This window comes from Pieris brassicae, chromosome 13 (genome assembly GCF_905147105.1).
Source record: "Pieris brassicae chromosome 13, ilPieBrab1.1, whole genome shotgun sequence".
Lineage (NCBI taxonomy): Eukaryota > Metazoa > Arthropoda > Insecta > Lepidoptera > Pieridae > Pieris > Pieris brassicae.
Window position 1 is genome coordinate 4380602 of NC_059677.1, and position 23431 is coordinate 4404032.

General features: G+C 37.9%; 1 protein-coding gene and 1 long non-coding RNA gene across 2 annotated transcripts in view; one reads left to right on the top strand and one right to left on the bottom strand.

Annotated features, from left to right (window-relative positions):
• Positions 1-21447, bottom strand: part of LOC123717753 (AP-3 complex subunit delta) — a 32404-nt gene extending 10957 nt beyond the window's left edge. The window contains exons 1-12 of the mRNA XM_045673902.1: positions 21246-21447; positions 21060-21155; positions 20559-20828; positions 19968-20097; positions 19164-19303; positions 18472-18545; positions 16047-16195; positions 14074-14219; positions 4130-4331; positions 3634-3805; positions 2284-2449; positions 1812-1978 (exon numbers count right to left, since the gene is read on the bottom strand). Coding sequence (XP_045529858.1) covers positions 1812-1978; positions 2284-2449; positions 3634-3805; positions 4130-4331; positions 14074-14219; positions 16047-16195; positions 18472-18545; positions 19164-19303; positions 19968-20097; positions 20559-20828; positions 21060-21155; positions 21246-21341 — 1808 coding nt within the window. The 5' untranslated portion in view covers positions 21342-21447. The remainder of the gene's footprint in view (positions 1-1811; positions 1979-2283; positions 2450-3633; positions 3806-4129; positions 4332-14073; positions 14220-16046; positions 16196-18471; positions 18546-19163; positions 19304-19967; positions 20098-20558; positions 20829-21059; positions 21156-21245) is intronic.
• Positions 21448-21901: 454 nt separating this feature from the next.
• Positions 21902-23282, top strand: LOC123717824. Its single transcript, XR_006754881.1, has 3 exons — positions 21902-22220; positions 22801-23001; positions 23146-23282. It is a non-coding gene; the product is annotated as an uncharacterized LOC123717824 (long non-coding RNA).
• Positions 23283-23431: the final 149 nt, after the last annotated feature.

A 23431-nucleotide genomic window follows, 5' to 3' on the forward strand; every position in this document is an offset into this window, starting at 1 on the left:
ACGAAGACGGGTCGACTGCAATGTTTATAGATTTTTCCACTTGTTAGAGAACTTTTCAGCAGGCTGTAATATGATTTCTGACCGTTTCAGGAGAGGGTCAATCACATATTAGAAAATTGTAATTTCCATAATGTTACCCTAGTTTTCAGGAAGCTGAAACCTTTTTTCAGTCGGTTTCAGAACATGTGTAGTAGAGTAGTGCAGTTTTCAGGAGACCCGTTTTCAGGCGTTTTCAGGCCTAGTTATACCCCTTTGATGAAGGAATATTCTAGACCGAACTTTCTAGGTGTGAGACAAGGACGAAATGATACGAGAGAGAGAGAGAGATCAGAACTTTCTCGAAACTAGACGAGCACTCTAGAACGCCGTACGACAAGGACGGAGCAACGTGCGAAAGAGATAAAGAGTGCGGACGTTCTAGAATTGTGCAATCGCTACTCAGTAGCAAGCCCGCCTAGAAAGTTCTCGAATGTTGTTTAGAACTATTCCCAGGGATATATAAGCGAGCCGAAACGCGACTAGTCGCCTTTAGTTTTGAATGCGATAACAAGAGAGAAACACCGAAGCGATTACAAGTGATAAAGTACTGTGTGAAGTGTGCATAAGTGAAGTAATAAGTGATTGTTTTTGTGTGTTATTAGTGAATCTCTGCAATTAATTTGTGCCCATAAATTCCTCATTGATTTTTCAAGAAATAAACCTTTAAAGAAATCTACGGCATTTTCTATCCGATCCCCTAGTTCGTAACAATATAAATGAATATTTAAACGTTCCTAGTGTTTGGATATGAATTGCTACAGACTCTAACAACCACTACTGTTAAGTAAAAACAATCCGTGATCCATGTGGTATCAAAAAATTATAAACCCATTTGTGTCTGAAACATTACGCTTATCTACTAATAATAATAATTTATTAGTCTTTTGTTCAAATAGCTTTTACACATTAAGAAAAACACATTTTGAACGGATTAAAGCTATGTATTAATATTAAAACTTATAATTATTGCCATAAATCTAAATTTTAAATTTTTTTCCGACATTTCGCGTGCTTGACCATGCGCGCTGAAAAGCACGCGAAACGTCGGAAAAAAATTAAAACTATGTAAATAATTATAAGTTTTAATAATAATACATAGATATAATCCGTTCAAAAAGTGTTTTTCATAATAATTGATTGCAAGAATATGGTACAAAATGGTGGTACAATAGTAATTTCGCATATTCTGCTATACAATGGCACGCAAATTTGTCTTCAAAGGAGTTTTACATTTTACATTATTAGTCGTATGAATTGGTCAATTCTTATATTATTATTTTTTCATGTAATAACAGGCAAACGGGCAAGAGGCTCACCTGATGTGAAGCGATACCGCAGCCCATGGACACTCAAATTGCCAGAAGGCTCGCAAGTGCGTTGCCGGTCTTTCAAGAATTGGTACGCTCTTTTCTTGAAGGACCCTAAGTCGAATCGGTTCGGAAATACTTCAGTGGGCAGCTGGTTCCACATAGTCGTGGTGCGCGGCACATACTGCCTTAGAAAACGCTCAGTTGTGGAACGACGGTATTTGTATCGTACATATCATATCAAATGTTGTTTATATCAACTACAGTGTCTCATGCAAATAATCGTTTATTGAGTAAAACATTTTTTCCATTTGTAATACACAATTCTTTTGGTAAATTATTGTAAATCTTAATAGCCATACAAAAGATGTTTTTCCGAAACAGTTCCAGATTGATTTTTGGCACAGCCAATTTCTCCCCAAGTCTACTTCTTACTTCGACTTAAAAATATGTATGTGTTTATACCTGTCATGTTCCACCAACGTATCGACGGTCTCGTGTAAGTCAGCCGTTGGGTCAATCCGTTTCAGTACTAATGTTAATAGCGCCGTAGCATTGTGGGCCCTTTCTTGCACTTCCATGTCCTCGCTACATAACAGGGGCTTCAGATTGGACAGAGCTTCTTGTATCACCTGTAAAACAACAATTTACCGATTTAAAACTCGTTTAATTATCGCATAGTCGGCTTTGCGTTACCCCCTTTTTATTTATATAGCAGAGGAGGCATAACGGGATAGAAGGCTCGCAATTGCGTTGCCGGCTTTTAAAAATCGGTATGCTCTTCAATAACATTATAAAAAAAAACTAAATTTAACACTTTGAGATGAATGGATCAGAAATCCACACTATTGAAAACAGAAAACCAAAAAGGCCGGCAACTCATTCGCGATAATGACATTGTGATTCCTACATTATATGAGATTCCTGTATTACTTACATCAACAGCACTATCCCGTTCTCCTCTCTGCTCGTACAGCAACAACAGTTTCGCAATGAGCTTGATGGCTGCGTGTACGCACACGGCACGTGCTCGCATCGTCCCGCCCCCTGTGCGTGCGCATCCAAGCACGGACGAGATCGACTCGCGCATCACCGATTCCTCACTGATTCAACAAAAAAATTAATTAAAGATTCACAAAGGTAAATCTACGTGGTACCTGTATTTAGGCGGACAACCAGAATTACAGCCCTGCAGTTCTTTTGATATATTTATTGAAAAACTTGACTGAAAAACTTTGTTCATAATATTTGGAAACTAATTTAGGCCTCCATTATTTTGTTGCCCCAATGCCTCCAGACCTATAAATCCGGCCTTAGATGGAACTCCTACGTCCAATACTTCCTTTATCATGATGAAATTTTTTTTTCGATTGGCGCTTCATAAGATGTAGGTTGTAAAGATGCTGTACAATTGTTTAGTCAATACTAACTACAAACAGCAAAATGTACTTCTTTGGCTTTTATATGGTCTTGCCATGTTAAACGTTTGTCCAGGTGCCCAAGTATTTGGCTGTAGTCCGTCATGACGAGATAGACTCGATCCAGAGTCACCGGTGAGGAATCTTTTCGTCTCAATATGCACGTGGCATGAACTGATTTCGAAGGCTTGCATTTTTTTGTGCAACCAATGTTATTAATGGCGAAAAGGTGGCAACCCTTGTCATACTGGTATGAGTACCAGACAATCTAGACCAGCGTGTGCCAACCTTAATGCCAATGCCCCATTTGCCTTTCTAAAATTCTTTCCCACAACCATATTTTTTAATATAAAGAATTTACAAATTTTATGAACTTTTCGAATAACCCCATTAAAAATCAAATTACATGTGAGTTCCACGTTGGAAGACACTCAGAAGACAAAAAACATCACTAAAATACAAATTGCAAAATTTAGAAGAAATTTAAAAAAAACACTAATACAGCTCTTAGTTCGTATCATCAGTTCCTATTATTTTTTTGAGCACATTCCGACAAAATTCCAGCTAAAATATTTAAAAATAAATTACTGGCGCTAAAGCCTTTTTAAGTCTTGCCCTCAGATTTATACATGTGTTTCATGATCATTTGTCAATCTAATAGGTTGGTGATCAGCGGTCACACCCCATCGACTTTTTGGGTTTAAGCCGGTTTCCTTCACCGTTCGAGCGAATGGTTAATACATAGAAAGAAAGTCCATTGGTGCACAGCCGGGGATCGAACCTACGATATCAGAGATGAGAGTCACACGCCGAAGCTGAAATCTTCACTTAATATCTTATTAAAAGCCTATAAAATAAGTACAACTCACGTGCTATATTCGGAGAGGACATACGCGGCCGCATATAGAACCTCCCTAGAGGCGGGGCCGGGGGGCGTGGCCGCTGCGCGGGCGCACATAGCACTGCATTCGCGTGCTGCGAACGCACGCACGTCAGCCACGCGCGCGCCCACCTCCGTCAGCTGGGATGCTATCATGCAACCTAGCAAGATTTTGTATTAAATACCAAATTGGATAATTTATCGTTTAACATATAGATATAGTACTACGTATGATGTGGTCAACTTCAATAAATAAGTAGTCCAAAAAAATATTTATAGTCCCTAAAAACTTACCGAAAATAATTCAATAGTGTTAATAACTTTAACTGGATAACACATAGACTACACAATCGAATCGATATCACTCTGACAGATGACATATCAAATGTTGCCATTAACAAAAAATGATTTTCAAGAGCTAGTCGAGGTTTCTACTGTATTATCGATTGTAAATTGCCGTGAATATATTCGTGGCGAATACTTACCATGTTTAGAGCTGGTCTCCATCTCCGTGAGTTCAGCGAGTACTGTAACGTACCACTCGAAGTCAACGACGTGCTGGTAATTATTCTGCGCACAAATCTCGATCATGCGAGTTAACAGTTCGTCCCGGTACAACGTCCCCTCCGCACGTTCCATGTGGGCCATTAGCTTCTTCACTATTTCCATTAGATTCTTCTTCGATACCTGGTGGGGGATAAAATTCCAGTGTACCAGTGCCTTGGTCGTATGTAATGGAAACAAAACACGCAAAACGAATCGTTCGCTTGTGATTGGTCAGTATCAGTATCACGAGAATATAAGTGCGTGTTTGTGTTTCACCATTCCTACTGCTGATAAAGGACAAATCTTTGCTTTAGATTTATTATTATCAATAAAGGCTGATTTACATTTGCTATAAATTCCGTGCTAATTAGCATGGTTTTTTTAGCATGCTAATGGGTGCTAATTAAGATGCCGATATACATTTGCTATGCTATTTTCATCACAAGTTGTCGCTTTTGAGCGACAATGTCTCGCATCGCAAGTAGAAAATATGGAATCTCTAATTAGTTTAGTTTAGTTGGTTTCACATCATTTATATTTATTAGTTTTTTCAATGTCTGCATATGCATTATCTCTAAGAATTTTGTTTTTTATAAGTTTCACTGCACGATTCCATAAGTAGGCATGTTTTTCGTATTCTGATAACAATTTAGTTGTCAGATCCCGTGTCCACTTCAATTGCGACGCCATTTTAATAACCGCACTTTTTTAAACCCACAGATAACGATAAAAAATATAATAGCATAGCAAATTCACATTTGCGAAATGCGTGTTTTTTAGATTTCTTGGAAAAAGAATGCTAAAAACGTATTAAAAAGTAGCAAATGTAAATCAGCCTTTACTTAAGATGTCATGTGGAACATGGTGTAATGGTTGGCGATTTGAGAGTTTATTGCCAGTTCTTCTCTTCCGTTCTTGATTTGACGACTGGCAGTAAATGTAAAATTAGAAGCATTTCATATAAATTTCTTTATTGACGTACATAAGTGTACATTGCAAAATGAATAAATGATTTAAAATTATTTTATACTAAAGATGCTGTGAGACCTCGCCGTAACACCATTCGTTTACATTCTAACTCAAAGACAGTCTCATACATTTTACAATTTACGGGATTTTGCAAAAATTACTCAAAAACCCGAAAGCACGCGAAACGTCGGAAAAAAAATTAAAATTTAGAATTATGTAAATAATTATAAGTTTTAATACATAGCTTTAATCCGTTCAAAAGGTTTTTTTAACACCAAATTATTTTTTTGAATTTGTATTTACACACCATTGAAGTGAGCTACAAACGTAACATTTTTTTATAAATATCTTTATATTGTTCCCATTGCCAAAGTCTATCGTCTGGAAGACGTGATTGGAGATTGAAATATCTTAGAATATGGACACAGAGGAATAATATGTTTCCCCTTTTTTATCCTCCCATATTAGGGTTGCCTGGAAGAAATCGCTTGTTAGCGATAAGGCCGCCCATTGGCTAATTACTTATGTAACCTGTGTTTTTATATGTTAAAATTTAACGAAGTATAAATAAATATGTATTATAGAAAACATATATCTATGCATATATCAGTATAACACATTGGGCTTGCCAATGTTGAATGTATCAGGTATGTTTAAAGGCTGGTAACCAACTTGCGAGCCTTCTGGCTAAGTGAGTGCACATGGGCGGCGGTGTCACTCGACATCAGGCACTCGCGAGCGACCCGTTATTTAGAAATTATTAGGTTACAGTCGTTAATGTCAAAAGGACGAGACTACCACCGGCCAGGAACGCACTTGCGAGTGACCCGTTATTTAGAAATTATTAGGTTACAGTCGTTAATGTCAAAAGGACGAGACTACCACCGGCCGGGAACGCACTTGCGAGTGACCCGTTATTTAGAAATTATTAGGTTACAGTCGTTAATGTCAAAAGGACCAGACTACCACCGGCCAGGAACGCACTTGCGAGTGACCCGTTATTTAGAAATTATTAGGTTACAGTCGTTAATGTCAAAAGGACGAGACTACCACCGGCCGGGAACGCACTTGCGAGTGACCCGTTATTTAGAAATTATTAGGTTACAGTCGTTAATGTCAAAAGGACGAGACTACCACCGGCCAGGAATGCACTTGCGAGTGACCCGTTATTTAGAAATTATTAGGTTACAGTCGTTAATGTCAAAAGGACGAGACTACCACCGGCCGGGAACGCACTTGCGAGTGACCCGTTATTTAGAAATTATTAGGTTACTGTCGTTAATGTCAAAAGGACGAGACTACCACCGGCCGGCAACGCACTCGCGAGCGACCCGTTATTTAGAAAGTATAAGGTTACTGTCGTTAATGTCAAAAGGACGAGACTACCACCGGCCGGCAACGCACTCGCGAGCGACCCGTTATTTAGAAAGTATAAGGTTACTGTTGTTTATGTCAAAAGGACGAGACTACCACCGGCCGGCAACGCACTCGCGAGCGACCCGTTATTTAGAAAGTATAAGGTTACTGTCGTTAATGTCAAAAGGACGAGACTACCACCGGCCGGGAACGCACTTGCGAGTGACCCGTTATTTAGAAATTATTAGGTTACTGTCGTTAATGTCAAAAGGACGAGACTACCACCGGCCGGCAACGCACTCGCGAGCGACCCGTTATTTAGAAAGTATAAGGTTACTGTCGTTAATGTCAAAAGGACGAGACTACCACCGGCCGGGAACGCACTTGCGAGTGACCCGTTATTTAGAAATTATTAGGTTACTGTCGTTAATGTCAAAAGGACGAGACTACCACCGGCCAGGATCGCACTTGCGAGTGACCCGTTATTTAGAAATTATTAGGTTACAGGCGTTAATGTCAAAAGGACGAGACTACCACCGGCCGGGAACGCACTTGCGAGTGACCCGTTATTTAGAAATTATTAGGTTACTGTCGTTAATGTCAAAAGGACGAGACTACCACCGGCCAGGAACGCACTTGCGAGTGACCCGTTATTTAGAAATTATTAGGTTACAGTCGTTAATGTCAAAAGGACGAGACTACCACCGGCCGGGAACGCACTTGCGAGTGACCCGTTATTTAGAAATTATTAGGTTACTGTCGTTAATGTCAAAAGGACGAGACTACCACCGGCCGGGAACGCACTTGCGAGTGACCCGTTATTTAGAAATTATTAGGTTACTGTCGTTAATGTCAAAAGGACGAGACTACCACCGGCCGGGAACGCACTTGCGAGTGACCCGTTATTTAGAAATTATTAGGTTACTGTTGTTAATGTCAAAAGGACGAGACTACCACCGGCCGGGAACGCACTCGCGAGCGACCCGTTATTTAGAAATTATTAGGTTACAGTCGTTAATGTCAAAAGGACGAGACTACCACCGGCCGGGAACGCACTTGCGAGTGACCCGTTATTTAGAAATTATTAGGTTACAGTCGTTAATGTCAAAAGGACGAGACTACCACCGGCCGGGAACGCACTTGCGAGTGACCCGTTATTTAGAAATTATTAGGTTACAGGCGTTAATGTCAAAAGGACGAGACTACCACCGGCCGGGAACGCACTTGCGAGTGACCCGTTATTTAGAAATTATTAGGTTACTGTCGTTAATGTCAAAAGAACGAGACTACCACCGGCCGGCAACGCACTCGCGAGCGACCCGTTATTTAGAAAGTATAAGGTTACTGTTGTTAATGTCAAAAGGACGAGACTACCACCGGCCGGCAACGCACTCGCGAGCGACCCGTTATTTAGAAAGTATAAGGTTACTGTCGTTAATGTCAAAAGGACGAGACTACCACCGGCCGGGAACGCACTTGCGAGTGACCCGTTATTTAGAAATTATTAGGTTACTGTCGTTAATGTCAAAAGGACGAGACTACCACCGGCCAGGATCGCACTTGCGAGTGACCCGTTATTTAGAAATTATTAGGTTACAGGCGTTAATGTCAAAAGGACGAGACTACCACCGGCCAGGAACGCACTTGCGAGTGACCCGTTACTTAGAAATTATTAGGTTACAGTCGTTAATGTCAAAAGGACGAGACTACCACCGGCCAGGAACGCACTTGCGAGTGACCCGTTATTTAGAAATTATTAGGTTACAGTCGTTAATGTCAAAAGGACGAGACTACCACCGGCCGGGAACGCACTTGCGAGTGACCCGTTATTTAGAAATTATTAGGTTACCGTCGTTAATGTCAAAAGGACGAGACTACCACCGGCCGGGAACGCACTTGCGAGTGACCCGTTATTTAGAAATTATTAGGTTACTGTCGTTAATGTCAAAAGGACGAGACTACCACCGGCCGGGAACGCACTTGCGAGTGACCCGTTATTTAGAAATTATTAGGTTACTGTCGTTAATGTCAAAAGGACGAGACTACCACCGGCCGGGAACGCACTTGCGAGTGACCCGTTATTTAGAAATTATTAGGTTACTGTCGTTAATGTCAAAAGGACGAGACTACCACCGGCCGGGAACGCACTTGCGAGTGACCCGTTATTTAGAAATTATTAGGTTACAGTCGTTAATGTCAAAAGGACGAGACTACCACCGGCCGGGAACGCACTTGCGAGTGACCCGTTATTTAGAAATTATTAGGTTACTGTCGTTAATGTCAAAAGGACGAGACTACCACCGGCCGGGAACGCACTTGCGAGTGACCCGTTATTTAGAAATTATTAGGTTACTGTCGTTAATGTCAAAAGGACGAGACTACCACCGGCCGGGAACGCACTTGCGAGTGACCCGTTATTTAGAAATTATTAGGTTACAGTCGTTAATGTCAAAAGGACGAGACTACCACCGGCCAGGAACGCACTTGCGAGTGACCCGTTATTTAGAAATTATTAGGTTACAGTCGTTAATGTCAAAAGGACGAGACTACCACCGGCCGGGAACGCACTTGCGAGTGACCCGTTATTTAGAAATTATTAGGTTACTGTCGTTAATGTCAAAAGGACGAGACTACCACCGGCCGGGAACGCACTTGCGAGTGACCCGTTATTTAGAAATTATTAGGTTACTGTCGTTAATGTCAAAAGGACGAGACTACCACCGGCCGGGAACGCACTTGCGAGTGACCCGTTATTTAGAAATTATTAGGTTACAGGCGTTAATTTCAAAAGGACGAGACTACCACCGGCCAGGATCGCACTTGCGAGTGACCCGTTATTTAGAAATTATTAGGTTACTGTCGTTAATGTCAAAAGGACGAGACTACCACCGGCCGGGAACGCACTTGCGAGTGACCCGTTATTTAGAAATTATTAGGTTACTGTCGTTAATGTCAAAAGGACGAGACTACCACCGGCCGGGAACGCACTTGCGAGTGACCCGTTATTTAGAAATTATTAGGTTACTGTTGTTAATGTCAAAAGGACGAGACTACCACCGGCCGGGAACGCACTCGCGAGCGACCCGTTATTTAGAAATTATTAGGTTACAGTCGTTAATGTCAAAAGGACGAGACTACCACCGGCCGGGAACGCACTTGCGAGTGACCCGTTATTTAGAAATTATTAGGTTACAGTAGTTAATGTCCAAAAGGACGAGACTACCACCGGCCAGGAACGCACTTGCGAGTGACCCGTTATTTAGAAATTATTAGGTTACAGTCGTTAATGTCAAAAGGACGAGACTACCACCGGCCGGGAACGCACTTGCGAGTGACCCGTTATTTAAAAATTATTGGGTTACAGTCGTTAATGTCAAAAGGACGAGACTACCACCGGCCGGGAACGCACTTGCGAGTGACCCGTTATTTAGAAATTATTAGGTTACAGTCGTTAATGTCAAAAGGACGAGACTACCACCGGCCGGGAACGCACTTGCGAGTGACCCGTTATTTAGAAAGTATAAGGTTACTGTTGTTAATGTCAAAAGGACGAGACTACCACCGGCCGGGAACGCACTTGCGAGTGACCCGTTATTTAGAAATTATTAGGTTACTGTCGTTAATGTCAAAAGGACGAGACTACCACCGGCCGGCAACGCACTCGCGAGCGACCCGTTATTTAGAAAGTATAAGGTTACTGTTGTTAATGTCAAAAGGACGAGACTACCACCGGCCGGCAACGCACTCGCGAGCGACCCGTTATTTAGAAAGTATAAGGTTACTGTCGTTAATGTCAAAAGGACGAGACTACCACCGGCCGGGAACGCACTTGCGAGTGACCCGTTATTTAGAAATTATTAGGTTACTGTCGTTAATGTCAAAAGGACGAGACTACCACCGGCCAGGATCGCACTTGCGAGTGACCCGTTATTTAGAAATTATTAGGTTACAGGCGTTAATGTCAAAAGGACGAGACTACCACCGGCCGGGAACGCACTTGCGAGTGACCCGTTATTTAGAAATTATTAGGTTACTGTCGTTAATGTCAAAAGGACGAGACTACCACCGGCCAGGAACGCACTTGCGAGTGACCCGTTATTTAGAAATTATTAGGTTACAGTCGTTAATGTCAAAAGGACGAGACTACCACCGGCCGGGAACGCACTTGCGAGTGACCCGTTATTTAGAAATTATTAGGTTACTGTCGTTAATGTCAAAAGGACGAGACTACCACCGGCCGGGAACGCACTTGCGAGTGACCCGTTATTTAGAAATTATTAGGTTACTGTCGTTAATGTCAAAAGGACGAGACTACCACCGGCCGGGAACGCACTTGCGAGTGACCCGTTATTTAGAAATTATTAGGTTACTGTTGTTAATGTCAAAAGGACGAGACTACCACCGGCCGGGAACGCACTCGCGAGCGACCCGTTATTTAGAAATTATTAGGTTACAGTCGTTAATGTCAAAAGGACGAGACTACCACCGGCCGGGAACGCACTTGCGAGTGACCCGTTATTTAGAAATTATTAGGTTACAGTCGTTAATGTCAAAAGGACGAGACTACCACCGGCCGGGAACGCACTTGCGAGTGACCCGTTATTTAGAAATTATTAGGTTACAGGCGTTAATGTCAAAAGGACGAGACTACCACCGGCCGGGAACGCACTTGCGAGTGACCCGTTATTTAGAAATTATTAGGTTACTGTCGTTAATGTCAAAAGAACGAGACTACCACCGGCCGGCAACGCACTCGCGAGCGACCCGTTATTTAGAAAGTATAAGGTTACTGTTGTTAATGTCAAAAGGACGAGACTACCACCGGCCGGCAACGCACTCGCGAGCGACCCGTTATTTAGAAAGTATAAGGTTACTGTCGTTAATGTCAAAAGGACGAGACTACCACCGGCCGGGAACGCACTTGCGAGTGACCCGTTATTTAGAAATTATTAGGTTACTGTCGTTAATGTCAAAAGGACGAGACTACCACCGGCCAGGATCGCACTTGCGAGTGACCCGTTATTTAGAAATTATTAGGTTACAGGCGTTAATGTCAAAAGGACGAGACTACCACCGGCCAGGAACGCACTTGCGAGTGACCCGTTACTTAGAAATTATTAGGTTACAGTCGTTAATGTCAAAAGGACGAGACTACCACCGGCCAGGAACGCACTTGCGAGTGACCCGTTATTTAGAAATTATTAGGTTACAGTCGTTAATGTCAAAAGGACGAGACTACCACCGGCCGGGAACGCACTTGCGAGTGACCCGTTATTTAGAAATTATTAGGTTACCGTCGTTAATGTCAAAAGGACGAGACTACCACCGGCCGGGAACGCACTTGCGAGTGACCCGTTATTTAGAAATTATTAGGTTACTGTCGTTAATGTCAAAAGGACGAGACTACCACCGGCCGGGAACGCACTTGCGAGTGACCCGTTATTTAGAAATTATTAGGTTACTGTCGTTAATGTCAAAAGGACGAGACTACCACCGGCCGGGAACGCACTTGCGAGTGACCCGTTATTTAGAAATTATTAGGTTACTGTCGTTAATGTCAAAAGGACGAGACTACCACCGGCCGGGAACGCACTTGCGAGTGACCCGTTATTTAGAAATTATTAGGTTACAGTCGTTAATGTCAAAAGGACGAGACTACCACCGGCCGGGAACGCACTTGCGAGTGACCCGTTATTTAGAAATTATTAGGTTACTGTCGTTAATGTCAAAAGGACGAGACTACCACCGGCCGGGAACGCACTTGCGAGTGACCCGTTATTTAGAAATTATTAGGTTACTGTCGTTAATGTCAAAAGGACGAGACTACCACCGGCCGGGAACGCACTTGCGAGTGACCCGTTATTTAGAAATTATTAGGTTACAGTCGTTAATGTCAAAAGGACGAGACTACCACCGGCCAGGAACGCACTTGCGAGTGACCCGTTATTTAGAAATTATTAGGTTACAGTCGTTAATGTCAAAAGGACGAGACTACCACCGGCCGGGAACGCACTTGCGAGTGACCCGTTATTTAGAAATTATTAGGTTACTGTCGTTAATGTCAAAAGGACGAGACTACCACCGGCCGGGAACGCACTTGCGAGTGACCCGTTATTTAGAAATTATTAGGTTACTGTCGTTAATGTCAAAAGGACGAGACTACCACCGGCCGGGAACGCACTTGCGAGTGACCCGTTATTTAGAAATTATTAGGTTACAGGCGTTAATGTCAAAAGGACGAGACTACCACCGGCCAGGATCGCACTTGCGAGTGACCCGTTATTTAGAAATTATTAGGTTACTGTCGTTAATGTCAAAAGGACGAGACTACCACCGGCCGGGAACGCACTTGCGAGTGACCCGTTATTTAGAAATTATTAGGTTACTGTCGTTAATGTCAAAAGGACGAGACTACCACCGGCCGGGAACGCACTTGCGAGTGACCCGTTATTTAGAAATTATTAGGTTACTGTTGTTAATGTCAAAAGGACGAGACTACCACCGGCCGGGAACGCACTCGCGAGCGACCCGTTATTTAGAAATTATTAGGTTACAGTCGTTAATGTCAAAAGGACGAGACTACCACCGGCCGGGAACGCACTTGCGAGTGACCCGTTATTTAGAAATTATTAGGTTACAGTAGTTAATGTCCAAAAGGACGAGACTACCACCGGCCAGGAACGCACTTGCGAGTGACCCGTTATTTAGAAATTATTAGGTTACAGTCGTTAATGTCAAAAGGACGAGACTACCACCGGCCGGGAACGCACTTGCGAGTGACCCGTTATTTAAAAATTATTGGGTTACAGTCGTTAATGTCAAAAGGACGAGACTACCACCGGCCGGGAACGCACTTGCGAGTGACCCGTTATTTAGAAATTATTAGGTTACAGTCGTTAATGTCAAAAGGACGAGACTACCACCGGCCGGGAACGCACTTGCGAGTGACCCGTTATTTAGAAAGTATAAGGTTACTGTTGTTAATGTCAAAAGGACGAGACTACCACCGGCCGGGAACGCACTTGCGAGTGACCCGTTATTTAGAAATTATTAGGTTACTGTCGTTAATGTCAAAAGGACGAGACTACCACCGGCCGGCAACGCACTCGCGAGCGACCCGTTATTTAGAAAGTATAAGGTTACTGTTGTTAATGTCAAAAGGACGAGACTACCACCGGCCGGCAACGCACTCGCGAGCGACCCGTTATTTAGAAAGTATAAGGTTACTGTCGTTAATGTCAAAAGGACGAGACTACCACCGGCCGGCAACGCACTCGCGAGCGACCCGTTATTTAGAAAGTATAAGGTTACTGTCGTTAATGTCAAAAGGACGAGACTACCACCGGCCGGCAACGCACTTGCGAGTGACCCGTTATTTAAAAATTATTACGTTACTGTAAAATGTTCAAAGGGCGAGATTACCACGGCACACATCCTAGTGTTCCGCAAACAATCCTGGTACACTTTGTTTTTTAAAATATCCCATTTTTTGTATAATAAATAATAAAATTTACCTTTCTTATTATTATAAACAAGTTATCATGAAATAAAATCTTACCATTCCGTATAAAAGTCCTAAAGCCCTAAGTCTTATAGATTCGTCCTTATCATCTAGGCAGGCCAATACCAGATCCTTGTGAGCATGCACCGACTTCGGATGAGATTTCAATATTCGTGACATAGCCAATAGACCCAAATATTTCACTGGAAAATGTAATATATTAATTAGTATCGCTTGCCTTATACATGTACGTACAGTGCCACGTACTTCTCTTGGCCGGCGGATGAAATTGGTCCTACCGTCACCATTTTGAAATATTTTAAGACCAATTCTTTGTGCTTTCAACAAATAATTGTACTATCTACCGTCTTAAAAAAATCCAAGTAAAATGTGTTTATTTTTCAACAAATTTCTAACCCGTAATCATAAACTATGGTTGTATAATTATTAGATAAACCACTCCTTATTTGGAATTGTATTCGTTTTTACAACAAACTCCCAAGCGGAATTAAAGAATTATCACCGAATTAATTAAAAAAGGGTGTAATGGTTGCAGCTCCTTACAAACAATTTGTAAAACAAAAAACTTGGCGATTCAAAAGATTGGCGGAGAGTTTCTTGCCCTCTCTACGCCCTTGACTCGCGAACTGGCAGTAAATGTAATTGGTATTACAATGAGCTCTAATAATAAATAAAAATAGGCAAATAATATTCAAGGTAGAATGAGAAACACGCCAAGTTATTTTTTAATTTAAATCTCACGGAAAGCTAAAATTAATTGATATATTACCGACCTGACAACCTTGAATACTATATTATATGAATCATTCTAAATATCGGTAAAAACCGCTTTATATTCAGCAAAAAAGTAGTTTTTGCTTTTATCGCGCACGGCGACTTGTTTTTATATAATTCAACAATTGCCTAGCCTTTATAAAGCTGTACAGTGCCACATACTTTTCTTGGCCGGCGGCTGAAATTGGTACTCCCGCGCCATTTTGAAATGTCAGACTGACATTGTCAGTTAGCTCTCAATATACAATAAATAATTTTACTATTTTGTATATATTTTTATTATTAATTACATTAGCAAAGTTTTAATTACCAAACGGTTCTGATTGCTAGGTATCTTAAAAGATATATATATTAATAGTACAGGTAACAAAACGTAACATATCAGCTGTTCATAAGTTTATGTCACATTTATTTCAATAAATTCTTAAGGCCGCAGGACTTCAAATTATTGTCCTTGTAATGGTTATTTTCATTTACTGGCAATACTAATATCCATGACAGCGACGCTCTTACTGGCTAGGAAATCTATGTGGCACTTTAATAGGTATTATTTTGACAACCACGGGCTTGACATAACATTAACATGACATTAGCTCACGAATTGTCACGTGACCATCATACAAGTTTGGCGTTAGTTAGTCACTCTTGTCATATATTTATTTCTATTCTATTTTAGTAAATAAATAAATGTTTCGTTTCAGAATCTTACCCTACAACTTGCCGAAGATTATACATTATTAGGTTTATATACTCGTAGTGTGAATTTGTGCCCATTTTCGATTAAAGGAGTTAAATTATAAATCAACACAAAATCAAAAAATATTCTTTAATATTTTAGTAATAATAACTAATAAATTTTGTTTTAGTATAAGTTTTTTTTCGTTCTCTTTCAGTCAAAATAAACAAAATATATATTCTTCAGGCCAGACAATTTTTTTTTAGTATGACAGTTTTTCTCATTCTCTTTTAGTAAATATAAATAAAATTGTTTTTGTATGACCATGATTAATTTCTCAGTCAAAATAACATTTTTTGTTTTAGTATAAGTTTTTTTCGTTCTCTTTCAGTCAAAATAAACAAAATATATATTTAGTATGACAGGTTCTTTTTCTTTCTCTTTCAGTCAATTTAAAAATTGTTTTTCTAACTTCCGTAACACTTTTCACAGTAACATTTTTTTTAATAATACTTACAATGTATGCTATGTTAACCAAAGACAATACTATAATACTCACAATTCTGATCGCTATCTTCAATGAGTATTCTTAATTTCTGCACACACAATTGAACTGATGCAGTGTGTCCTGGCATTCCACTGCTGATGCTTATCAGCACTGCTATCACCGTGTTGATGCATTCGTACAGTAACGACATTGCCGATGTACTAAAACATACAATTTATGATATAATATATGTGGAAACAATACAGCTGGTATCAGGTGCCAATTAAGTTACTAATAATAATACTACAGACTATTTGACATCTGTTAATTTAAATAAACTGACTTTGACGTTGTTAATTTACGAGCTCTGTGACATAATGACAATGTCAGGTGATACCAGCGTCATTGCATATTTAATATAATATATATCTGCTTAAATATTAGAGAACAAAAAACAGAACGAATTATCAGTTGTCGATTTTTACGACTACTTCTTCAATGTCAGCAACTTGATGGACTTGAATTTTGGACATTGTTCTTTTACGATAAATTAAATTTTCTTCAATTTCTGCGTTATACACCTTTAATAACTCTGATATAACCAAAAAAAGACGAAATACAGAAGGTATAGATGTCTTAAGTCCTAAAACTGAAGTGACAATGGGCGGGGCATGGAACACAATGCACAGACGAAAACTAGAATTCAAAGACAACTATATGGGATAGGACCAAGTGGAAGAAGGAGAAGACGGTGGAAAGAAGAGTTAGCAGGAGGCTGATGGAGAAAGAAAGCCGTGGCTTCTACCCGTGTAGGGGTTCCTACCAGTATAAAGGGAAATTAGGATATCAAGTCATGAGCACACCCTACATACACACACCGCTCTTACACCATCACACAATCGAATTAGGTATCTTTTAGTTAAATGTATTGAATATTTTTTGTTTGTTCCCTTTTGTAAATGTTTGAACCTTTTTGTATTATGTATATCGAATACGTTTGTTTTTATATATAATATTTCTTAGCTGGAGGATTACAAAATAAAAAGATGTACATAACAAATCTAAGCTCTACGTTAAACATATTTAAAGATTGGAAATAATCGGCCTTTATTATTATCATACTCCTCCCAAAAGGACTAGAAATACCCTCCGTACAATTAATTTGATCGGCTACCTGCACTATGGGATCGTTCAAGTATTACATAACGAATTATGGGGGGGAGTCTCTTGTAAAACGTTACGATGCGGGGCGGGGGGATTGAATTACGCGTTCTTGTTAATATTACTTTCCACTTTCCAGTACTTTACACCATATAACCACCACATAATGGTATAGAGTCACTGGGGGTTAGTCACGAAACGTTTTACTATTGGATAGAGAAACGTTACGGATTCAAGAATCTCCAAAAAATGCGTGACGTAATACTTGAACGCTCCCTATACCACTTTTCAACATTAGACATACCCTCACCTTCACAAAAAAAAAAAAAATCAGTCGAACTTCAACCTATTTAGGTCTAGGGAGGCCCAGAGGACATCTAAGGAGATTTACTGAATCTATTTCATGAACATTTCTCAATTTAGTATTCAAGTAGGTGATCAGCCTCTTCTGCTTGACACACGCCATCGACCTTTTCGAACTACGGCAAGCCTGTGTTTCCTTACGATGTTTTCCATCTCCGTTCGAGCGAATGTTAAATGCGCATATAGGAATGAATCTTGATAGATAATATTAAACAATAATGTTTTTGTCAATTAATGAAATTACGACAACAATTATATTTGCATAACTGCCATGTCAACACTTTCCGCTCAGACTACATTTTAACAGATAAAACCTAAGTGTCAACTGTCAGCTGTCAAATGTCATAATTTAATAAATCCGATGTCCTAGCATGTCTCGATTTATATATAACTAGTCTTATTACCGTATTTTTAATATAGAAACCGGGGTAAAAATACATTAAGTTTTGGCTTATGATCGGCCTTCTGTACAAACACCGTAGTTGGGTTCAATGAATTTCCTCGCGATGTTTTCTTTCACCGTACATACTAACGCAATATATATAGATAATATTAGCTTATGTGATATCTATTGTGAATGGCATGAATTGCAATAATCTAGCTTGTCTCAAATATTTGAGTGATATTTCCTGATCAGTGCATTTTTAGTGTAGAAATACTGTACCTTCAGCAAATTTGCACTGAATAAAAATTGATTAATAAGCATAACTAAAACTCCCTTACTTATAAACACTGCAATCTACGACTAACCTGAACAAAAACTAAAAGATGTCAGAGGCATAACTCAAGAGTACAAAAGCCATCTTAACGAAGAGCTATTGAAGTAAGCTTGCATTTTTGTACTAAATTTCCACAAATAGTATTTTTTTTATAAGTAAGAGAGAAAAGCGATAGAAGCTAATTGAAAAGCCACCTCTGAATTCCCTTCACCCCATAGAGACCAAAGTATCAAGGATCATCGTTATCGACTCACCTATGAATTAAATTAGTTAAAGGTTCTATCAGTTTCTTGCCAAGTCGAGGCTCTAATGGGGTCAAGGCACCAAACTGTAACAAATACAATGTCACTAAGACTAGCTTATGAGATAGCTTTATGAGTCTGTAGTCCTCTATCCTCTTTGATTTCGGTGCTGCCAGCAAAAAAAACACATGCCAATTGTGTCCCTTCTGTTTGACAGTGCTACAAGTTTGTTTTGGCACAGATTAAAAAATATTACGAGCTATGGTTATTTTGACCCTGCCAAAAGATCCTTGTACGACTGTTGTGTAATGAAAATGAGCTGATAATAAGCTGCTCAGTGTGAATGCTAGCATTAATTTGTACCTGCAAATAAGATCAATGAGGCTTTGTGTTATTTTTCTTCCGATATCAGGCTCATAATGTGTCATTAAACCAAACTGAAAAATTCGCAAGTTAATACTTACAATATTAGTTATTTTTAAGATGTCTCTAATAGATTTATTGTATTAGACAAGTGTATTTATTTTATCAATAATGTTGTGTGTTAAATTTAATTGAAATATTAATTAATGTTTACAAGTGACAGTTCTGTGTAGCTAATAAAAATTACTTTAAAAAAATCCATGTGTCGCATTATTCAATATCAACATAATCCTTTACATTATATGTAAATATTATTACTACTGTTGCTATATTAAACATACCAATTTAATAATCTTTATCAACATCCAATTATTAGTCGATGTTGTCATCAGTTTGAAGAACACTGGAGCTAAAGATAAATAATTTTTAGGATTCTTTCTCGCTAATTCACACACTACATTCACAGCTGCCGACTGTACACCTGTAATTTAATATTATTTATAAATACCAATTGAAAGTGACAACAACATACATACTTTACTGTACTATTGGTTGGGGAAGCAAAATATACAAATGCCATTATTTTTGGACCGTTATGAAATAGTCAGTGTTTACACTGATGTGTCTTGTGCAAACAGCCAATATCAATAGAAATATGCCAAAATAATAACTGAATAGGACTTGGTTATAAATGTATGTAGATAAAAATTACAAATAATATATAGCTATAAATGCAAGCTTAGAGTTGCATTTAAAACAGAAACTATTGGAACTGCTAAACTTGGTCACCTACACTATTTCATTAAACAAAAACTGATAAATAACTTCAACACTTCCATATAAATCATAAATAAACTGTGAGCCAAATTGTGTATTTACATTTTACAGTCACAAAACCTCAAAACACAAAAACTTCATTAAAATCAGTTGGTTTTGTTCTATCTCTTGTATGTGCATATTGCAGACAAATATTTTTCACCATTAATGTTGTGAAATACCAATATGATTTGTTGAATCATTGATAAAGCTACATTATTGAATCCCAAGGACTATAGAACATTTATATCACATTAAAATTTGAATATTTAAAAGATATCTAGTCTTTGCATATCATAACATCTTATTAATATTTAATAAATAATCACCAGGATCGGGGTCTTCTAATTTCTCTTTAAGTTTAGGGAATGCTGGCCTTAGTGCTTCTGGATACCTTAAAAATACCTTATACATCATCAACACTGCTTTCATTCTTAGGTAAGGCTTAGTTGAACTCATCTGTAAACAAATTTTAATGAATACATAATTTGATTATCTCCTTGACTAATATTATCATACACAACCAATCAAATTTAAGTAACATGGTATTAAAATTAATGATATTGAAATACTTATGAGAACTATTTTTATTACCTGATTTACATAATAGTAATTATTTATATTTTCTTAATTATTTCACATTTAATTCATATAACAATAACATTTTACTAAGTGGTTGATATTAAAACCACAAGCAAATGAAAATAAATCATAATAATGAATATTATTACTCCAATAATTTAAAGTATATTAAAATATTATCTAAACTGTTGAAAGACCTTGAATCTTATATTTTTAAACAAAATTATCACAGAAAGGGCATTTATGCCCACTATATTTCATATAGGGATATTTTTGATTGTGTTTTGTTGTCTAATGCATGTTTAATTATTGTCAAGAATTGTATGATTAAAGCTTACCAGTGTCATAATGTCATTAGCTAAATCTCTTGCCAAGTCATGTGAAATAAAACAACTTAGCCCACTTAAAGCAAGTCCAGCTTCATATTGATTTTGAGCATTCAGATCTTTTCTTATCATATTAGTAGTTAACATAAGTAACTCGGAATCTGCATGGAATGATTGACTAGCAGCTAAATACCCAATCCTTTTGAATGTAAACTTATTTGAACTCATAACTTCTATAATATTAAAAATAGCCCAAGATATATCATATCCAAGCATTTGGAGCTGAAAGAGAACAAATTTAAACAGGGTGATATAGATTTTTTTTTCTGTGACTCTTTTTGATTGTGTTCAATCATAATTAAATAAATATTTATAAACATGTTTATATTTATTAATGAACAATTATTATGAGTCAGAATAGAGCAGAAAAGTCCTCAAAATTATCGTAAAACGTATATAATAACGTACGTGCACAATTTGTTGTTTAAAAAAAAATATTTATATTATACTTACATATGTTAGTTTTGCGACGGCATTCGCTTTCACTCCTATATTATCTTGTCTTAATTCCACCTTGATTTCTTCCATACATTGTGCTATATATTTTGCCTGTAAGCATTTTATGTTATGTATGGTATATGGCCAAATAACTAAAAACTATAAAGATATAAATTTAATATTCAGAAACAAGTCATTTACCTCATTATCTTTGTTATTTCGGATCCCACGCACTAAATCCGTGAGATTTTTATCAAACATCCTCTCAAAGTTACCTTTAACCTTTTTTAAAGCCATATTGTTTGTTTTTCTATAATATGCATCACTTTTATATTAATTATTTAAGAAATTTAATAAAAACGAAATCGAATTGAGAAAACGAATAAATCCGCTATCATGAATTTCTATTGTAAAATGTGTCAAAAAAGAATAAAATTGACAATATAGTTGACATGCAATGTTGGCGTTTAGTATTGCTATTTTTCAAATTAGTTGTGCCAGTCGTCGTCTGATATGTACGGTCTAGCTAGTATATTTGGAAAAATCAATGAATGGCATGGGTTATGAAAAATGCGAAATTTTACAGACCAGCTTTTATTATAATCCTTATTCAAAATAGTAGCCTTTTTCTGTATAGCTTGTAATGTAATTTTATTATCTTATAAAAAAAATCCGTGAAAACAAGACTTTTTGGCCTATTACACTCTCATAGGAAGAAGTTTTTTATGGCAAGTGAAAACCATGTAAAATCATCATGACATTTTAGTCCTAGTAACACAATTTGTTAAGCCAAGAATAAAATTAAAGGCGGGAAACGGGAATTAGCTTAATATTTTTACGTCTTGTTTATTGTTGGATTTGTACAGTATAAAGTATCGCGCTCAGTTAAAAAACCATAACTAGATTAATTATGAGTTCCGTAACAAAGGAATGTAAAAATAAGTTCATACCAGACAATATTGATGATTTCTTAACGTTTGAGCCTAAACAATCGCCAAAATGTAAAAAGACTCTAAAGCGCCGTAAACTAGTTGATGAAATGGATCAAGACATTTATCGAAAAGATGTTTACAATAAAAAAGGGAAAAAAAGTAACAAAATTACTGATGACTTGCAAATATGTTGCGAATATAAACAGAAGATATTGAATAATATGAACGAGCAATTAGACTCTGGGTAATACGTAACTTGCTTACCAATTGTTGTTTTAACTTAATTTCTATAATGCGTGGAAATATAGTCCATGATGATGTAAAGGCCTGTTATGAGTATGGCATTGTAAAGATTATTAATTAACATTATGTGGTAATTTTGTAGTATCTTCTGAGTTGTGAGAAACATCAGCATGTATATATAAGTATTATTTTGCTGCAGACATAATATTCTCAAGGCGTCTAAACTGCTTTTCTCTATACTGTCTGATCCGAATATGGTGATTATAAGCTTTTGTCAGATAAATGTACACACGACCTTCTAGGATGATCTTCTTAGTTCCGTATAGGTTGCATAAAGTAGATATATTGTGTTCGTCGGGCTTGTCTACATATAGGAGTAACAGAACGGGGATAATATATACGTAAATGACGAAGGCATTATTCACAACATATGTTTATGTGTTTCTATTGGCAGCTTTTGTAACAAAAGCTCGTAGTCGACTTTTAAAAATTTTCAACATGGCTTCAGCTTTTGTGTTATACTAGGGTGTGTCGAGTTGTACTTAATTCTTTTCTATAAGTTTTAATGTAATCATTTTCAGAAAACAAATGAACGAAACTATACAAAAGAAAGTTTCTGATTTCATAAGAGATTTAGAGAGAGATTATTCTGTCTTAAAAAACAATGTAAAAGAGTTGGAAGAATTCACTACGTCCACTATGAATTGCCTGCATCAAACTACAACTGCGATTAAGCAAAAAATTGATATTTTAAAGGAAATGGATCAGACTTATAAAAAACAGTAAGAAAACTGCTGAATATCTTTTAAAACCCTTTTTATAGTAATTATTATTCAGTATTATGTAGCCTATAGCAAGCTTATTATTAAGAAAACTGTATAGAATTTACTCCAGGTTGATACTGGGCAATTAAATTTTTTTTGTAGATGTAAAGCTACGAACGAAACACACCAATTAGAAATAAACCAATTGGAGGAAGATTTAAATAGAGAGGTGGAGAAAGTGAAACAAAAATTGGCATCTGAAACTAAGAAGAGTTATTTAGAAATGTTTCAACGTTCCTTTATTCAAGCTATGAAGAATAATAATTAGTTTTCTGTAATGCATTCAATTTGTTACTAATAAAAATAATTTCTTTCTTAGAGATTGAATTTCTTTTTTCATCTTTTTTATTATATGCATCGATATTCGTAACAACACTCTATGTAAACA